The sequence below is a fragment of the Heloderma suspectum genome, chromosome 17 (genome assembly GCF_057233095.1).
Source record: "Heloderma suspectum isolate Gila_16-S chromosome 17, 16-S_ref, whole genome shotgun sequence".
NCBI lineage: Eukaryota > Metazoa > Chordata > Lepidosauria > Squamata > Helodermatidae > Heloderma > Heloderma suspectum.
The window spans coordinates 14,014,168-14,034,645 of record NC_139474.1 but is presented as its reverse complement, the minus strand read 5'-3'; the positions used below and the strand labels follow the sequence as shown (position 1 = coordinate 14,034,645).

The window sequence follows — 20,478 nt, the reverse complement described above, 5'->3', positions numbered from 1 at the left end:
AAGAGAAGAAGGCACCAGAAGAAGGCACCAGAAGAAGGGGGGAAGAAGGCACCAGAAGAAGAGAAGAAGGCACCAGAAGAAGGCACCAGAAGAAGAGAAGAAGGCACCAGAAGAAGGCACCAGAAGAAGAGAAGAAGGCACCAGAAGAAGGCACCAGAAGAAGAGAAGAAGGCACCAGAAGAAGGCACCAGAAGAAGAGAAGAAGGCACCAGAAGAAGAGAAGAAGGCACCAGAAGAAGGCACCAGAAGAAGGGGGGGAAGAAGGCACCAGAAGAAGAGAAGAAGGCACCAGAAGAAGGCACCAGAAGAAGAGAAGAAGGCACCAGAAGAAGGCACCAGAAGAAGGGGGGGAAGAAGGCACCAGAAGAAGAGAAGAAGGCACCAGAAGAAGGCACCAGAAGAAGAGAAGAAGGCACCAGAAGAAGGCACCAGCTTCAGCCAGCTTCAGCCTTCAGATCAGCCTGCCGGGCGAAGGCACCAGCTTCCCCGCCCAGCCGCGGCCCCGCGGGCGCTGCGCCCGGCGCGCGTTGGGCTGCAGGGCGGCGCGCGGCGGAGCGGCGCCGGGCGCCTCTGCCGAGACGCCCCGCTGCAGCCCGGCCGGGTCGGCCCCGGCGGGCGGCCCTGCGGGTGGGAGCCGGCTGCGGGGTCCTCCGCTCCAGCAGGGGGCGCTGCGGCGGGCTCGGCGGCGGGGGGCCGCGGAGGCGAGCCGCCGGGCCGGGCCGGGCCGGGCCGTGGCGTGGGCTGGAGCGGAGCGGAGCGGAGCCGGCGGCGCTCCCGGACCCGCACAGGTAGGGGCTGCGCGCCCGCCCGCGCGCCCTCCCCCGCCCCCCCGACCCGCGTCCGACGGCTGCGCTGGACGCCAGCCGCCTTCTCACGTCACCTTGCGAGGAGCGGGGCGCCCCCTCTCTCTGCCCCCCCACTCCCGGTGCCTCCCCCTCCTAGCTTGGGGGGAGCCCCCGTTTGTTTGGGTTCCTCCCTCCTCTTCTGCCTCCCCCCCCCCGCTTGGGACACACAGCAGGGCAGACTCCCCCCCCCCCGCTTTGCCCAGTTGGGAGGTCTCAATTATTGCCCCCCCCAATTTACAACGACCCTCCCATTCCTCTTTGCCTTTCCATCTCCTCACACGCTACAGATCTCCCCCCCCCCCCGCCCCCAGGTAGGGGTTTCAGTTCACTGTTGACTGTCCTTACTGTTTTCCCCAAATCTGCCCCCTCTAGTACTTAATTTTTCGCTCCTTCTTCCCATGTTATGGTTAAAAGGGGACTTATCTTTCCCCCACCCACCGCTGCCCCCCAGCCGCCTCTTCTCACCCTCTACCCCACCATCAGTCCTGCTTGGACTGACTCTCCCCTCCTCCTCTGACTCCCCCCTTCAGACGCATCACAGGATCTCCCCCCCCCCCGCCCCAGATTATGAGTCTCATTTACTTCACTGCCTCCTAACCCCAAGGCATTCTGAAATGAATACTTATGCCCCTATACCCCCCCAACATTTGTATCTCCCAGCCCTGCTTTTCCTCAGGACCCCCCACAATCTTTCCTTGCACTCCCCCGCCTATATAATGACATAGCCCACTAGAAGTCCAACTGGGCCTCCCACCTGTCATCCTGCAGTCCTAATGCCCCCGCCTTATTACAATTTGATGCCCCATTCCTACCCCCTATTCCTGCCCCATTATTCCTGCTCCACCTTCTAATAAAAGAACCAAACTCTCCCCAAACTTATCCCTCAGCCTTCCTTCCTCTTGACCCTCATATCTTTTGATAGATCCCCCACTTACTCCTTCTCCTTACACTTGATTTGCAAACACATGCTGCTGTGGGAGTCTATCTCGCCTCTTAATTCCCCCCTGCCCCACTCCTGATATCATCTTACACCTCAAATGCCGCACGGCTCTGCTTTCTCTTGAGCTCTCCCCACTGTTTTTAATGATAACACTGATTTCAGCTCTCCACTTTCCTTCCTGACACAAGAAATGATACTGTCCGATCACCCCAACCCCAATTACTCCCCAAGATCTGATTCGGAATGATGCCGTTAATGATCACCCTCAAAATGCTGCAAAGACCTTCCCACCCCCCAGACCTATATCTTCTGGAACACCCCTATACTCAGATAACAATTTATTTTTTCTGGCTAGGATATGGGGTGCAAACCACCTTCCGTTTGCTCCCAAATTTTAATAGGGATATCCTCCTTCTAAACCCCATCAATCAGCTTCATCACTCATCCCTCCTTTATCTTTGCAAGAATATACACATCTGAGACAGATACACTTAGGATTTCTCTTACGCCAACAATTTCCCAAGCACATTTTCCTCCTCCTGTCCTGTCCTTCCAAAAATACCTCTTCCAATCTAAGCTATGATTGTGGAGTTGTTTTGTTGCTGTATCTCACCCTGCGATCTGTTGCTATAGGGCGGGTTAGGAATACTTTAATAAAATAAATAAAATAAATAAATATACTCTGCCATTTTGGACACACACAGAGACACATTCTGAATTCCAGCAGGAATACAGATCCCTTTGGTGAATGCAAACCAGCTTGATTTATTTAAAGCACAAAACTTTGACCGTGTGTTCTGCATATGGCTCAGGAGAGCCTCTGTGCTCATAGGGAGTCTACCTCTGAATATCTGATGCAGGGGACATGCAGCAGGGGAAGGCCATGAGTGTACTAGGTGGACCCCTTGATCTGATCCAGCAGGGCTCTTCTTGTATTATTGCATGTGCCTTCTGTCTCGCCATGATAGCTAAACGGTGTCTCAGTTTTCATAGAATCATAGAATAGTAGGGTTGGAAGGGGCCTACAAGACCATCGAGTCCAACCCCCTGCTCAATGCAGGAATCCAGGTCAGAGCATCCCTGACAGGTGGCTGTCCAGCCTCGTCTTGAATGCCTCCAGTGTGGGAGAGCCCAAAACCTCCCTAGGGAATGGGTTCCATCACCGTATCGCTCTAAGAGTCAGGAGGTTTTTCCCGATGTTCAGCCAGAATCTGGCTTCCTGTCACTGGAGCCCATGATTCCGTGTCCTGCACTCCGGGATGAGGGAGAAGAGATCCTGGCCTTCCTCTCTGTGACAACCTTTCAAGTCCTTGAAGAGGACTATCCTATCTCCCCTCAGTCTTCTTTTCTCGAGGCTAAGCATGCCCAATTTTCAGAGGCAGTCTGTCTCTGAATGGTCAGCCACCGTTAAAAACAGAACACTGAGCTAGGTAGACGTGTCGTCTGTTTATTTATTTAATCTGTACCGTTTCTGCCAAAGAATGGCACTCAGCTAACAGTAAAATCTGGATTAAAAACAAAAATTGTAACTGAAGCATATCATAAAAAGAAGTAAATTAAAAATGCAACACAACAAGAAAAGAAGATAAGCAGCCCCGTCTAATTTAAACGACAAAACAAAACTTCAGCAGCAGAACAGCTTATACGCCAAAGGGCTGCCTGGGTGAAAAGGTTTTTTACTCCCTCTCCATCAGGTTCTGCCACAAACCCTGGTCCCAGAGCAATTGCTGTTTCATTCTATGCGGAGCAGAAGTGATGGGTGAACCAGATAGGGCAGGTGTTTGAGGATGTGGGCAGAGGCGTGGTAACCAGACTTAGGCTGTCTTCCCAGCTGTGGGCATGCGTCCTACTTTCCTTTGGCAGTTCCTTTCCCACCCCCTCTTTTAATTTCGGTCCTTGGCTTTTACCCCCCCCCCCCCACTTATCTATCACTTCCTCATACCAGATCAGGCGCCTGAGGGACCAATGGTTGTCTCATAGTGATTTCTCCCTCCACCCCCTTGGCTTGTTCTCTTTGATTCCCTTATCCCCAGTCCATCTTCTTAAATCCTATTTGTGACCCTACACACGCACACACTCCTCTTCTGATAGAGGTACTGACACCACACGCACACACACACACACACACGCACAAAAAAAGAGCTCTGAATTGCTTCATTGATTCCCCCCTCCTCAACCATGTCATTTCACTGTCTGATACCAGATTAACAACTGGCCCAGCTGTTCTAACTTCTCTATAGGCAGCTGTTGCAGCACAGAAATGGAGGAGGGAGCAGGGAGACCTTGTCCTTCTTTTGCAGCTGTGTGTAAGCTTATTTGTCTGTCTGTTTGGGGGGGATCACATGCATCGTACCACTTGTATGTGTGTCTTGCCTTCTGGGTTTTGTTAGGGAATCACAAGCTCTGTGTGTGCAGCTCGGATTGGATCTTGGGCCCAAAGTCTAAGCCCCCGCAGCCCAGACAGCGGCAGGTGATGAGGGCAGCGGAAGCAAGGTCCAGGTAGTCGAGATGGTGCTCTGATTTAAGTGAGTTTGAAATGGAAAACTGCACATACTCAAAGCGATCAAGGTTGGTGAACCAGTTCCCTTGTAATGTACAAAGGCATCGCTGCCTGGTTGTTGTTGTTGTGAGCACGCTCCAGGAGAGAGCGCAGGACAGGAAGGCCTGGCGTGCTATGGTCCATGGGGTCACGAAGAGTCGGACATCGCTGCCTGGTTGCCTAGAGGGAATTCTCATGCTCACCCCAGGCGAATGTTTGTTTACAAGCCAGCTATAAAAGAGCAGAACGAAGCTCATTTATACCTGGGCGAATGTAGGCTGCACCTTCTGCTGGGGTCTGCCTGCACCTGCGATTTAGTGGGGAAGTTATTTGGGGTTTCTTGGCCCCTTTTGCTGTCACCAGGGTCAAGCTACAGGACAGGGTACAGCTGGGGCTGAGATTTATGTTTCGCCCCAGAGCACTTGTTTAAAACCAGAGTTCAGCCCCAAGAGAGAGTGGTTGCCTCTGAGCACATGTGCAGAATAGCTTTCCTTCACTTCTGACTACCTGCACTTCTTGGTAACTTGTTGAGAGCCAGTGTGGTATTTTGGTGAGAATATTGGACCAGGACTGGGTTCAAATCTCTGCTCAGCTCCTCCTCCCTCACTGGGTTGCCATGAGCTAGTCGCTGTTCCTCAGCCTAATCTACCTCACCTGGTTGTTTTGAGGCTACAGGGCTCCCTAGAGCAGGGGTGGGCAGAAGGTAGATCTCCAGATGTTTGGGACTTCAGCTCCCAGAAGCCCCTGCCAGCATGGCCAGTGGTGAGGAATGCTGGGAGTTGAAGTCCAAAACGTCTGGGGATCTACTTTCTGCCCACCCCTGCCTTAGAGGAAGGGCGGGATATAAATGTCATGAATAAATATGGTCTCTGGTGTTAGGGAGCAGGGCCTTCTGATGACAACATGGCTTCTGGGCAATCTTGATCCTCTTTTTAGAGATTAATCAGTAACGTAGGCCCTGATTAATGATAAGTTAGGCCTTAACTTCTCATGTAGACACAGGTGGAGCTTCTACTGTTTGATTCTGTATAAACATTTGGCAGAAAGCTGGGTTTCGCGCCTTCGCTTACAGCCGCACAGCGGTTTCTGGTCAACTTGCTTCATGGAGTCACTAGGGCCGCTTTGCACACCTTGGTGTCCTCCAGTGTCCAAAACATCTGGAGGGCATGAGATTAGGGAAGGCCGCGCCGGCAGATCCCAGTCGCACTGTGGCAAGTCCTGTGATCGGGGCAGGCAGAAGGTGGATCGGGACTCGGACTCCCAGTAGCTTAACAATAACAAGCAAAAAGAAAAAGAAAAATCTCTGCCACAGCTGGGCATGTGCTAATCTCTCTCTCAGCCTCTGCGTACTTGACTGGGTGATTTGTGCAGTGCTGCTGGACAGTTCTGAGCATTCTGTGTAAGAATCCCTGATCCGTAGCAACTCAGATGTTGACAGGGACTTCTGTAAGCCAGTTATCCCGTCTGGCTCATGGGGTGTGGTAGGTAATTGCCCATCGTATTGCATCCAGCTCCGGCCCCTGAGACACTGTTTTGCACCAGCCTCTGGTTGGTGGACTTGGGATTCAAGCACAAGAGAAAGGAGGCCCCACAAATCACAATGACGTATTATTATTATTTGATGATATCCCACTTTTCTGCGCCAGTCAGTCCGCTAGGTAAGTAAGCCTTAAAGCAGGGGTGTCAAACTTCAGGGTCGCGGGTCAAATCTGGCCTGCGTGGAGTCCAATTTCAGCTGTCCAAGGTTCCCCAGATGGCCACACACCCTTTGCCACCCCCTACCACTAATCATTTGCTGGTGTCTTGGCTTTGGAGCAGCTTTTCCCCCATTCTAAAAGGTTGAAATGCCTCCCCGAAGGCTTATTTACAACTAAGTCACAACTAAGTCACAACTAAGTCGCAACTAAGGCTTAGTTGCCTCTCCTAAGCCTTAGTTAAAGCTTAGTTAAATGCCTCTTATAAGGCATAGTAAGGCTTAGTTTCTTGGCTTTGGGGCAGCTTTTTCCCCATTCTAAAAGGTTGAAATGCTTCTCTGAAGGCTTGGATGCTGGCGGTAAGAGCGTTGAACTAAAATATCCTGGTAATTGTGGGCCTGCCCCTTTTTGCCTTTGGCCCTGCCCGCTACTGAAGTGCGGTTCCCAGAGCATCTCAGAAATTGCATTCAGTCCTAAGTCACTCATAATTAAAAGCAGAAACTAACATTAAAATGGAAAGGACAGGTGTAGAATAGAATTAAGCGGCAGCCCTGAAACCAAACCCACTCAAAACCGGCAGAGCAGTAAGCATTAAAAGTGTTGAAGTCTTCAAAAGCCACCTAAGAGAGGGCGGCTAACGGATCTCCTGAGGGAAGGAGTTGCAGGCTTTGGGCACCACCACCAAAGAAGGCCCTGCCTCATGTATCCGTTTGTTGTTCTTCCTGTGATGACAGAACAGAGAACAGGATCTCCAAAGCTGATCGCAATACTCAGGCAGGCCCATGTGGGAGAAGTTTCATATGGTTCTGGTATGTTTTGTGTCAGAATTTCAGATCAGCAAGTGACCCAGCCCCACTGCTGGCCACTTTTAAGTGGGTATCCATTTGTCTGCCATCCAGCTGTACCCAGGGAGAATCAAAACAGGCGTCACCCTTGCAGGATGATGGCAGCTTCCTCTTCTTTTGCTTGCTTGCTTGTGCAGTGATGGTGGAGGGTGTTACCCTCTCGGTCACACTTCCCTCTCCGAGCTCGTGGGAGTTTTCACTCTTGGCTCATTCTCGCTTTCTCTACCCTTCCCTTGGCGCCGAAGAGGGGAAGTGCAAATTCTCAGCTCCTTTCCTGGCCCGGGAGAAACGGTTACCCCATGCCCCTCACGGCAGAGCGCTGAGCGTGAGCGTCAGCCCTGCTGTTTCCCTGCAGCCCCGAAGCTTTGGAAGGGTGTTTTCTTCCATTTGGCAGGCGCTGGATTGAGAAGTAAGTAGCATTCAGCAGCTTCTGCTGTTTGCCTGCTGAGGGAGATGATCCCTCGAAAAGTGAGCAAATTCCTACATGGAACGCACTTGCCTGCCTCAGAAATACCCCGTGCCCTGCGTGGATTGCACTTGTGCACATCTTGCTTCATGTGTAACGTGCGTTGCTGTGTGTGGTGAAAGATGCTGAAGTGATCTATACGTGCATTAGCTGCATTCAGCACTCTTCAAGGAAATTGCGCGTTCTTTCTTACACAGGAAAGTGCTTCCGCTGTATAATTTTCCGCATGTTTAGCATTGTCAGTAAGAATTATTCTAGAATCGCTCCTGCAACTCCCATCAGCCCTAGCCGGCATAGCCAATGGTGAGGAATGCTGGGAGTTGTAGTCCAACAACATCGGGAGGGCCACAAATTGCCCACCTTGGTTTTACAGGGTGACATAGCAGAGCCAGGATAGTCTAAGTGGCTAGAGTGTAGGACTCAAGTAAGAGAGAGCTGGGTGAAGATCTACCTTGCAGGGTTGTTCTGAGGATGAAAGGGAGTAGACGGTGCATATCCTGTGCCTTGGAGCTTCGCATGGTCAAAAGCGAAGTAGAAACTGTGGGCTTTGGAGGGCAGCCGCTGTGTGCTTCCCCTCTCTCTAGCAGAAAGGGTGTTGCAGGGAATTGACTTGGCGAGAATGGCATTAGTCAGGCTTGGTGGTGCCTCCCAGCTGAGCTACGCGGCCAACTTTTCCCCAATATGCTAGTTGTCTACATGCGGGGAGGTTTTCTTCATACTTACGGAGGACATTTAAAGTGGTCCCTCCCGCCCTTCTGCATTCTGAAGTGGAATAGTTCAGGCAGGACTTCACCGAACATGTAGATCAAGCTCTTTTGCGTGATCTCAGTTGCCTTTTCTGCGAGGGCCAGAAAGAAAAAAGTAATTTGGGGGAAGGGGCTCACGTACGTAGCAGAGAGCTGATCGGACTCCCACCCCCCAAGAACTTCTTGTTTCCCTGTTCTGCCTGTCTCATCTTGATGTCCAAAATGGTGTACCAAAGATATAATTATATACATGGTGTTGTCTGTCTTGTCTCCGAGGGTGCCCTGTTTACAGCACAGCCCAAAGCCACAGCAGCTATGCCAAGGGAGTCTTCCATTTGGGTTATGATACGTTTTCGGTTTCGCTTTAGGCCAGGAAATTAAGGGCCTTATGCTGCCTAAACTGCTGTGTGCCTGCATCCTTCTCTTCCCCCCCCCCCCCGAGTGTAATGTACAAGCAGAGGTCTGGCAATACAGGGGGGAGTACTTGGAGTGGCTGCAAGGGCCCAGGCGAGCACATCATTCGCTTGTCCGGTGTCCAGGGGAGGCCTGTTTATCTTTATCGAGGCAGCGTGAGCTCCCCCTTCATTTGGGACCTACAAGGGCATCACCTGGCAGTTAGGGGACAGGAAGGAAAAGCTGGCTTCCTATTTTTGCATCCGGGTAGAGGTGGGAGTTCTGTGTGTGTGTGTGAGTGTGTGTGTGTGTGTCTGTGCCAAGGATAAAAATAGCACAGTGGCACTGACAGGAGCTGGTGATGGGGTGGGCAGGCAGGTGGAGAGTGAACAGTGTGTTTAAGGGCATGTGGGAAGAACGGTCAACTTGTGATCAGCTGAGCATGGGGGTGGGAGGTTGCCTCCTTCTACCCCGTCCTCTTTTTTCCCTCACTATGTGGGGACAAGGCTACAAGACAGAGCATGTCGGGTGGAGAGAGGCACCTTCTCCTCACGTTTCTGCCCTTGGAAACAGCCTCGCACAAGGGTTCTTCTTCATCCTTCTTCATTATTATTTTGCACCATCAATGTGCATGGGCCTTCAGGGTGCAATGATGTGGAAAAGGCAGGTCCCCTGCCCCCGAGGAGTTACAACCGACGGGGCCCGTGTGGCCGGGGAGGACGAAAGGAAGGAGAGGCGCTTGCCTCAAGGCAGTGTACCGCTCTTTCGTAGCTCCATCCTCCCCATCTTCTTAAGCTTACATGATCGCACAGGTGGAGCGTGCTGGAACACTCTCAAAGCACTGCATGAATGCTACAGAAGCATTTACTTTGATGAAGTACTCACACGGCCCTGTAAATGTAAAGAAAAAAGAATAAAAAGCAAAGGTTAGCTGTGTTGGCCATAAGCAAAATCCCCAAAATCCATATTAGCATTAATACCTTCAGTAGGCCAACCAAAAGATCACAACAAACTGTGCAGGCTTTCGAGATCTCCAGATCTCTCCATCAGGCAAGGTGACACTGGGAGGGCCAGTGTGGTGTAGTGGCGAGAGTGTTGGACTGGGAGTCAGGAGATCCAGGTTCTATTCCCCACTTGGCCATGGAAGCTCACTGGGTGACTTGGGGCCAGTCACAGACTCTCAGTCCAACCCACCTCACAGGGTTGTTGTGGTTGTGAGGATAAAATGGAGGAGGAGGAAGATTATGTACGCTGTCTTGGGTTCCTTAAGGAGGAAAAAAGGCGGAATATAAATGAAATAAATAAGATGGTACCCAGGAGCCACCTGGTTTCTCCCCTCCCCTGCCTTGCCTCTCTGCTTTGGGGTGGGGTCTCCCATTTCTCTGTGTGCATTCCCTGCTCAAGGGGGCAAGTAGTAATAGCCCGAACACTGGTTCCTTTTGTAATCGGCTGGAGTTCTTTATTATTTGTTTATATAGTGCCGTCCATCAGTGGTGCTTAATAGCGCACCAGAGGAGTTAAAGAGCTTATGGTTTAAAAGCTGAAGTGACCGGAAGGAAAAGGGAGTGAGTCAGGGGCAAATGGGAGGGACGTCACTTTCAGGTGATTAGGGTTGGTCGCACGCAGAGTTACAGTAGGAGACACGTGGGGATGTGTTCTCTGAGAGTTCTTTCCCGGTTCATATTTTGTTACTTTTTAACATTTTCTGTTATTTAAAGCTGGGGTGTTGATTCTCTTTCCACCCGAGGGCCAAATTCCATTTCAAAGACGCTTTCGGGGGCCACAGGCCATTTCAACTGTTTTGAATGGGGAAAAATCTGCACAAGCTGGGAAACCGCCAAACGCCAAAGCAGTCTCCGGAAACAGGCGGGGGCAGGGCTGTAGTCATCTTGAGACCCTCGAGGGCTGGCGTGGGACCCCAGGTAGGCAGGCCTGAGAATCTACACGCCCCTACCAAGCCTGAGAATCTAAACCCCTAATTTAAGAGACGTATACCCCACCCTTCAATAAAATTCCCAGGGTGGCTTAGCAACGTTGAGAACAAAATTAAACACATTTAAGACATACATATGATATAGTTAGATAGATAGATATAGTATACCTAGCATAGCATAAAAGGCATAATAAATCCAGTTGATAGAAACAGATCCAATTGAATGAAAAGGCCTGGAAATTAAAAACAGAAAAACCCACCACTTATTAGGCCCTTTCCTAATAGTAGCCGCTTGCTGTGTCTTGGATAGCGAGGGAACCTGGGAAAGGATCTCCAAGCAGGATTTTAATGTACAGAGAGACACATGCAGAGATGGGCAATCCTTCAGGCCCTTGTAGCGTCGGTGCGCTCTTTTTTCCCTCCTCCTCCAGCTGTGCTCGTGGCCCATTGTGCCGAACCGAACGCGGAGCACTTGAGCACCGGCTTCCGCTTTGCGTTCCCAAGTATGAAGCTCAAATAGAAGGTTTAGCAATCTGCTGGTGAGCCTCACCCTGCGTGGGCCGGTGGGCTGCGTTCGGCTCAATGGGTCGCCAGTCTTGCAGGAGGCTAAAGCCAAAGGTGTCAAAGAAAAGTGGGACAATTCAATCTGGAATAACAGCCGCCTCTTTTCTTCGCCTAGTTCTGCGCTCACGATCGCTAACGCGAATGAGAATCCCCATTTGTCCTTCAAGTGCATGCTGGAAAGGATTGGATGAGCTCCTATTCCTCCGTTCTCTTACCACCGTTAACTTGAGAGATATGGTGTAGTGGTTAAAGGGTGTTAAGGCAGGCCACTGGATAGCCGCTTGCCTGATCTCCTGGGGCGAGTTCAGAATATCCTCCAAGCGACAGGGTAAGCACTTAAGTCGGTTCTTTCCCCTCAGGCCAAATCACGGCCTGGGTTGGCACCTGCAAGAAGGCCAGGATCTCTTCTTGATCATCCTAGAGTGCAGGACACGGAATAATGGGCTCAAGTTACAGGAAGCCAGATTCCGGCTGAACATCAGGAAAAACTTCCTGATTGTAAGAGCAATACGACAATGGAACCAATTACCTGGGGAGATGGTGGGCTCTCCCACACTGGAGGCCTTCAAGAAGAGGCTGGACAGCCACCTGCCAGGGATGCTGTGACTTGGATTCCTGCATTGAGCAGGGGGTTGGACTTGATGGCCTTGTAGGCCCCTTCCAACCCTACTATTCTATGATTCTATTTCTCTTGTTTCCAAAACAGAAAATCTGTGTGCCAACAATTTCAGAGAACCTAAGTTGCCCGGCTGCCTTAAGGGGCGTAACTAATCCCTATTGGGCAGCCTTTGGAGCTGGGATGGTGGGGCAGCTGAGAAAATGAGCCACAAATATTGGGAAGTTCCCGGTTTGAATCTCACCAGGTGGCCTTCGGCAAGCTCCGTTGTCTCAGCCGCGCTTTTCTCGTCTGCAGTATGGGGGAACAATAACACTGGCCTACCTTACAGGGTTGTTGTAAGGATGACTGAGAGAATGAAGGTTAACTGCTTTAAACTCTTTTTAAAGTGCTATTTAACTGTGAAGTGCTTATGATGATGCTTAGGCACCTGCCCACCCCCTTAGATTTAAAATATGGAGAACATTGCCTCTTGCTCCTCTTCGTACGGCTTTGCTTTGGGGTTGAGCTCTCTGTGCACTCCCCCCCCACACACACACACACACACTTTACTGTCGGGGATGCTCTGACTTGGATTCCTGCACTGAGCAGAGGGTTGGACTCAATGGCCTTGTAGGCCCCTTCCAGCCCGACTACTCTATGGTTCTATGATGCTGTACTGCCTTGCTCTCAATCTGTCCATCCCTGTTGCATTTGCTCAGTAACCATAGCAACCTTGCAACTGGGTTTGGTTCGTTTTAGGCTCCCTGGGGTGTGCCGTTCTGGAGCAGGGAGAGTTTCCTCTGCTCCTGGGAGGGGGTACATGCTGCATTCGAACCAGTCTCTCCTTCCACCTCTCCCTCCCCATTTTCTGAAATGCAACAGTTCACCTAGGCCATCTACCCTTGGGGAGAGAATGGTGCGCTTTATGGTGGCGGGAGGGGAGCTAGTTCTCATTACGGTTCGAAAGCTGTGTCTGGGCTGTACACCTTTGGGTCGCAGCGGTTGGAGGGGTTCACATAATTGATTGCTCTTCCATGCAGCGGGGAAACATCATTGAGCACTTTTTAAAACCCCAACAACAACCTAGCATTTCTGAGAGAAGGGCCTGGAATGGTGTGGGGGACGTTCTTTTGACAGAGAATTAATATGAAAGTGGAGTCACCCTTGGTGCTGCGGTTACCGCCGGAAGTTGTAAGGCTCTTCTGCTTCTCCAGTGCTTCGACTGGGTTCATAATATATACATAACAGGAGAATGAAGTGGTAGAATGGAACCATATCACTTCAGGCTATGGGTGGGGCAATACCACATTTGAGTGCTCCCATGTTAAAAACTAAGCAAAAACAAACTCCCTGCAAGCAGAAAGATAGCATTTAAGGCAGGAAGTCCTGGCCCAGCCCTTAATAGTTTTTATTTTTTTAGCTGGTTTTCTGTTTGCAGGAAATATGAACATGTGATTGATTTCCCCCCTCACCTGGTGCAGTCTGTTCAGACCATCTCAGCCATTCTATTCCATCTTTCTAGACAAGGACTTAAACCATGTAATCAGCCTTTCCACTCCAAGGCTCGACCTTCTGTAATAAGAATGCAGGTGCTTCTGAGCACGAGCAGAGATCCATTTGCCCAGTCTCACACCCACCCCTTCAGGGATTTGTGCCAAAGGTCTTGTGGTTCAAACATTTTGTCTTGATGAAACTTCTTTTTTTTTTTAGAAAAAAACGCTTAGAGTCCAGCCACTTCCTCTCCAAGTTGAACTTGCATGGCTCCCTCTTTCCTCCCAGCCCTCTGCGGGTTCTGCAATATCAGCAGGAACGTGACTGCCACCCCCACCCCACTCGGGGCACTTCCTTCCCCTTTCTTGGTCCATAGATCCACAAAACATTTGTGCTTGGAACGCTGTAGCTGAGAACCACGCGGCTTTTGCACCCTGCTTAGATGCAGAGAGAGCGGTTTCCTGCCCTCCTGGGAGACCTCCAAGGTCTGGGTCGATGCTGCTGCAGCCTGCTTTGCTGTGATTCACACCCCTGGGTGCTTCCGCGCTGGTAGAAAGTAAAAAAGCAGCCTTGTGGATAAAAGCGTAAACCTCAACTCAAGGGCAAAGCGTTCTTCTAGCTTGCCTACGTGCACAGAGCAAAGTGGCTCGAGGGAGTCGAAGGCTAAAGCAGGTGTGCAGAATCCCACTCTTGGGGGGCCAAATCCAGCCCACCTGGCATTCTCCAGATAGCTGCACACAAGTTCCCTGGCCCCACCCTTTCCTCCCGACCACAGTTGGTTTGGTGATTTCCCGCTTCTTTGCAGTTTCTTTCCCTCTTCTTAAAGGCCGAAATGCCTCTCCTAAGGCTTCTTTACCGGCAGTAAGCTACACTGCGCTGCTAAGCCTTACACAAGCTCAGGACCCACGATACCTGATGGAGCGCCTCTCCTGACATGAACCAACCCATGCACTACATTCAACATCTAAGGCCCTCCGAGGGAGGCTCAGAAAGTGGCAACAAGGGCGAGGGCCTTCTCAGTGGTGGCCCCCCAATTCTGGAACAATCTCCCCGATGAGGCCCGCCGGGCACCAACACTGTTATCTTTTTGGCCCCCGAGAGCGTCTCTGAAATGGAATTCGGCCCTCGTGCTGAAGGAGGTTGAACATGCCTGGGCTACAGCATGGGTGGGGAACCTGTGGCCCTCCAGGTGGTTTTGGACTCCAACTCCCACCATCCCCAGCCATCGGCCCTGCTGTCTGCGGCTGATGGGAATTGGGAGTCCACCAGCATCTCTAGGGCCAGAACTTTCCCACTCTTGGGAAAAGGTGTTTAAGGGCGCAATCCTATGCATGCTTAGACAGAAAAAAGCCCTTCAACCTCAGAAGTCCTATAAAAGTCCTACAGCTGGCTGGGGAATGCTGGGAGTTGTAGGACTTTTTTCTGTCTAACCATGCATAGGATTGCGCCCTAAGTCTTTGTAGTTTAGAAAAAGGGTGACCAGATGGGTGGGTGGGAATGTGGTAGTGGCTTATAAAATTATGCATGGCTGTGTATCGGGAGACAATTTTCTCCCTCTCTCCTACGACTAGAACGTCCAGCAGAATTGATTCAGGGCAAACAAAAGAAAAAATACTTTTCCCCACAAGGCTGAATGGATTTATAGAATTATTTTCATAAAAGAATGGAGTGGGAAGGTAAGAAAACAATGAAAGAGATAACCAAATGAGCAGTAAGCACTAAACCTGTGCACGTCTCTAAGCATGCATGTGCTTTATAACAAATATATGTGCTATATTTGTAGAGGGATTAGATAGATCCCCAGAGGAGGAGCCAGTGAATGACTAATAGCTGCAATCTTTGGCAGGGAGCCAAAGTGAGGCAGGTGGCTACCAGGAAGAGGGCCTTTTCTGCTGTGGCACCCCAGCTGTGGAATGAAGTTCCTAGAGAGGTTTGCCTGGTGCCTGCATTATACTCCTTTCAGCACCTTTTTATTTTCCCAGGCATTTTAGCATTCCAGTCTTTTAGCTCTGCTGTTTTAAATCTATATTTTAAATCTCTGCTTTGCTGCTAGGTTTTACTCTGGTTGTTCTTTTATATTGTAATTTTAAGCGTTCGTATTTTATATCATTTCATGATGTACCGTGTGGTTTCAGTTTTTGTGAACCACCCAGAGAGCTTCGGCTATGGGGTGGTACAGAAATGAAATAAAATAAAAATAAAATAAATGTTTGAATGGAACCTCCATGTCCATGTACCTGTGAATGCCAGATGCTGGAGACAAATAATAAAGGAAGCTACTTGCCCATGTTGTGGGCTTCCTGGAGGCATCAGGCTGTCCTCCGTGAGAAACAGGATACAGGGCGCAATGGGGACTTTTGGACTGAATCAGCTCTTGTTATGTGCACTTGTTATGGTATTGCCCTTTGCTCAGTGTTTTTAAACGATAGTTCCAGTATTTAGGAAGCCTTCCGCTGCCAGTTAACTACCATAGCTGATTAATACACTTCGAACAAAGCAAATAACCAAAATTGTTTTAGGTGGATTCAGTTTTGGTTTTGTTCTAACAAGACCTAGTGAGGGTGGGGGAGTTTGATCCAGTTTTTATTTTTATTAGAAATATGCCTGTAATGTTACCACAAAATATTACTAGCATAAAATAAAAGCAAAAACATTTCTTGTTGTTTGACTTTTAGTTCTAATAACTTAAAAAGGAGAGAGATCATTCAAAGTACTAAGTTCCCCATCCAATACCGAATGAGCTATTCAGCTGACAGGTTCACAGACCTAGCGGGCTTCTCATAAAAAGCTCCTTCATTCTAAAATCAGAACATATTTATACTTTTTTTGTGCAGAAATTACTTCGTAGCTAATATTATCTATTGTCCCATAAACCAGGGTTCACAGGCTTAATTATTTTATTGCTACTATTTTATTGTTATTCTTGAAAAATTAGAACATACCACAAAAGTGTACACGTTCACTTTTTGGGCTAGATAAGATCAGTTCCGAACCATCTTTTTGAAAGGACAACTCCGTACTCAAAATTTGCTAATTAAACCAATGCTTATTCATTTTAAAATCTGTATATCAAGCTTTTTGATGTGTATACTTTACACAATAGTTTTTGCTCATTAATTGATAAAACTTGAAGCACACTTTTGAGCTGGAATAATAGTCCCACAGCTGTTCATTACTCAAATAACCCCTTAGCACAAGTGATAGGGCTTTAACTCGGCATTTTTTAATTTGGATACCATCCAGGTCTTGACAACTGGTGTTTTTTAATGCCAGTTACCCAGCATTCATTGTGAGCCTGCTTGTGTCTTTGTGTGTCTTCCCTTTAATACAGTTATTTTATTTATTTACATTAAAAATAATAATTATGTATCATTACACTTTTGGCATTTGTATTTTATAAAAAGACATTCTTTTAAGAGAGGTGGGTTAGTAGTGTCTTAATAGCGTTCCCACCAAGTCCAATAAAGAAAAATTAGCGACAGCAGAGGATGAGATGGCTAGATAGCATCACCGATGCCATGAATATGGACTTGAGCACGCTCCGGGAGAGAGCGCAGGACAGGAAGGCCTGGCGTGCTCTGGTCCATGGGGTCACGAAGAGTCGGACACGACTGAACGACTGAACAACAACAACAAAAATCCAGGACTAGCACAGGGCAGCTGAAGCACTGAAAGAGATGTCAGTTCGGTGGGGCCAGCAAGCAGCCAGTGCATGCCATGTCAAATCTTTAGAGGTGTGCTTGTACGCGTCCACATCAGCATTGGTTAAACCAGTCCTAACCTGACTTTCAGGATACATTCAGCTTTAGAGCAAGGAAGGCTCTATTTTGTGCTTGCCCGGGGGTGAGTGGGTGGGTGGGAAATACTGAAACGCGAGGGGCCTTGTGAAATCTCAGTGACACCAGCTAGTAAGTCATAAATCAGACTCGGCACCTGGCGTGTGCCCATTTGGTCATGCTATCCGTAGAGTCAGAAAATAAAAGGGCTTCTGAGTCGCCAGAAGTATTTTCTCGTGTTCCTTCCCCAGTAAAGAGGCTTCCCTATAGATCATTGTGCACCTCATGATAAATGAGGTTAGTTTCGCTTTCTTGTGGGGAGGGAATCAGTTTTGCCTCTGTCGATACCTGAGCATACCCCCAAATCTGCCCCCCCCCCCCCGGCTTCTCATAGACTGTAGGGATGCCGGTGCTGTTTGTTGACTGTTATATACTGTTTTTATGCTGTGTTGTTCTTATTGTTGGATTTTTTTTTGTTAAACTGTTTTTAACTTTGTACGCTGCCCAGAATATTTGTGCATAGGTGGGTTATAAATTGAATAAATAAATTAAATAAATAAAAATATTAACAAACCTGTGGGTTCCGTTGGTGGCCGTCCAGATCACTTCAGGAAAAACCTACAAGCAGAGCCAAACAGCGGTGCCTTTGCCCCATTGTTCGGAAGCCAACGGACCTGATTTTCACCTCCTGAACTGAAGTGCAGATCGGAATGTGGCCATCCTTCTGATTTCACACTTCTCCGAATTTTGTGTGGCGGTTTTTGGCTAAACGCAAATGCCAAAATGCATATAAAATGCATACTTTACATTAAAATGCATATTGAAAAGTCCATGGTAAAAATGCATTGGAACTTGTAACAATAAAAACACATGCAAAACATGTACAAATTTTCATGCGGATTTCCCCCCCCCCCCCCCCCCCAAGTCTCAGGTCAGTGCAGAAACAACACAGAAGAGACTTATGAATGAACATATGCACAACTGACCCGGTCCAAAAACAGAGAGATCCGCCCAACCCTAATCATGATGAAGATCATGATGAATTTGCCTAGTCCTCTTCTCAAGCCATCTAAGCTGGTGGCCATCCCAACATCTGTTGGCACCGAGTTCCACAGGTTAATTACACGCCGCATGGAGAACTCCGTCCTGAATCTCGTGCCGGTTTCATTGGACGATCCCCCCACCCCCGCAAAAGGTTCTGATACGATGGGGGAAGGAGGGAAACTTCTCCCTCCCTCCCCGCCATGGCAACGTGCTCTTGGATGTTCTGCGTGGAGTTCCCTGGGCTGCCATTGGTCGGGACCATGGTGGGAGGCAGCCAGGTGCCTCGGCTTGTCTCATAACATTCTTGCTTACCCCGCCCTGCCCTGCCCCTCTCTCGCCCTAGATGCCGTGAGCTGCCGCCATGACGGAGGAGTGGGCTCCCCAGCTGGTGGACTACTTTGTGGTGGCTGGCTTGGCGGACACATCCAAGCCCCTTGAGGATGAAAGCCAGGCGCCCCGGCCAGCCCGGCCCAGCGAGCCCATCGTGGATGTGGCCGTCATAGTCCGCTCTCAGGGCGAGGAGGTCCCCCACGGGTTCACTTGCATCGACCGCACCACGTCCGGGAACCCCGTGGAGCTCAATGCCGGCCTGCTCCACAACCCCCAGATGTACATCTGCTACAAACGGGGCCGGGACAAACCGCCTGTTGTCGAACTGGGGTAGGTGCCGGCGCGCAAGGCAGGGGGTAAGCTGGGGTGGTTGCGTGGGCACTCAGCTTCCAGGAGCAATCGATAACAAAGGAGACAGTCCCTGCCCGTCAGGGTTACAGCCTAAGGAAAAGGGGATGCAGTGGGAGGTCGGTGCTACTTAACATCAGCTATGAAGCTGGCTTGTACCGTGCAGACCATTTGTCCATCAAACCCAGGGATGTTGAGCCTTTTTCAGCCCAAGGGCCAAATTCCATTTTGGAGAAGCTCTTGGGGGCCACATTCCAGTGCTGGGCAGGGCCAAAGGCAAAAGAGGCGGGGCCAAAAACACCAGCATATTTTAGCTTTAAACTCTTCCTGCCACTAGCTAAACCTTAGGAGGGGCATTTCTACCTTTTAGAATGGGGAAAAAACACACAACAGCCAGGAAACCCCCAAACGATTGGTGGTTGGGAAGAAGGGGTGTGGCCATCTGGGGAACCCCGGAGGGCCAGATTTGGCCTGCAGGCCAGAGGTTCAACACCCCTGATCTAAGCCCAAGACCAGCGCCACATCTCCTACCAGCAAAGCACGGATCCATTTTGTGGAGGACGTCCTACTTCCAATCAGTTTAATGAAGCAACCGCAAGTTCTAGTATCATGGGAGAGGGAGAGAAAACACATCCCTCCCCACTAACAAAAGGAGGCTTCGTTCTGGCACCCCTGCAGGGGCAGTTCCCCCCACCCTTTCTCTGGCGTGACATTCTCGCTGCGCTTGCCATCCCCCTAGGGTGCACTATGACGGGAAGGACCGCCCCAAGCCGGGCTTCAAAATCCTTGACACGACTCCCTACAGCCACTCAGCCAACCTGGCCTCAGGGGCCCCCGGGCACCAACGCACGTTCCTGACATACCGGCGGGCCAGCGAGGGGCAGACTTACAGCACATTGGGCATCACCGACATTTGCCTTATCATGCCGAGCAAAGGGGAGAGCACGCCCCATACCTTCTCCCGCGTGGACCGGAACCTCAACGCTGGCATGGTGAGTATGGAGGAGGGAGAGGAAGCTGCCGTGGAGAGTAGTGTTGTGGGATTTCTGGGAAATTTTGAACTGGGACATTTTCTGCAAAAAATGACCATACAAAGTTTTCTGATTTGCATAGGGTCATTTGCATTGGAATTTTTCTAGTTTGCATCCGGAAATGTTCCAATGCCCTAGAGCAGGGGTGTAGAACCTCTTTCACTCAGAGGGCCAAATTCCTTTTCAGAGAAGCTCTCGGGGGCCTCATTCCAATGGTGGACAGGGCCAGAAATGCCAGGATATTTTAGCTTCAAGCTCTTCCTGCCAGCAGCTAAGCCTTACGTGGGGCATTACAACCTTTTAGAATGGGGGAAAAGCTGAACAAAAGCTGGAAACCACCAAACAATCCATGATTGGGGGAAAGGGGGTGGGGCCCCCAGACCTCACTTTCTGCCTGCCTGCCCTCGAGGGTGACCTAATTTAGCATGTTGATTTCATTTGTATGTCGTAAAGAACTAAACTAAAAAAAGAAAAGAAGCCCATTTTAAGTTTTTGCTCCAATACATCAAGTGTCTTTGACTTGAAATATTTTGAGGGAAGAAGTTAATACACACTTAACGTGACATAAGCGTTTCATTGTGTAGAAATTGTACTGGAATACTTGCAAAAGTTTAAAGATGGTAGCATGTACTTCCCTTGCATTGTTTAATTTAAGAAAAAACCAAAGGGGCTGAAAACTGTTGACACATTAAGGGCACAATCCTATGTATGTTTAGACAGAAAAGGGTCTTAACAATTCCTAGCATTCTCCAGCTGGACCAGATGTTGCTGTCCAGTACATCTGGTGAACCCCAGCTTGGAGCAGGCAATGCTGGACAAAGAGTCTGACCTTGTCGAAGGCAAGTTCCTGCATTCCTGGCACTCCTGTTCTGTGGCTGGGGCAATTGCTCTCCCC

The 20,478-nt window shown here is 49.7% G+C and overlaps 1 protein-coding gene across 2 annotated transcripts in view; it reads left to right on the top strand.

The window, feature by feature from the left end:
* Positions 1 to 697: 697 nt before the first annotated feature.
* Positions 698 to 20,478, top strand: part of DENND4B (DENN domain containing 4B) — a 55,485-nt gene continuing 35,704 nt past the window's right edge. For both annotated transcript variants that reach the window (XR_014786309.1, XM_084824288.1), the window contains exons 1-3: positions 698 to 788; positions 18,218 to 18,534; positions 19,292 to 19,544. Coding sequence is in view for 1 of the 2 variants with exons in the window: in XM_084824288.1 (XP_084680414.1) it covers positions 18,236 to 18,534; positions 19,292 to 19,544 (552 nt within the window). In the remaining variant the exon portion in view is untranslated. The remainder of the gene's footprint in view (positions 789 to 18,217; positions 18,535 to 19,291; positions 19,545 to 20,478) is intronic.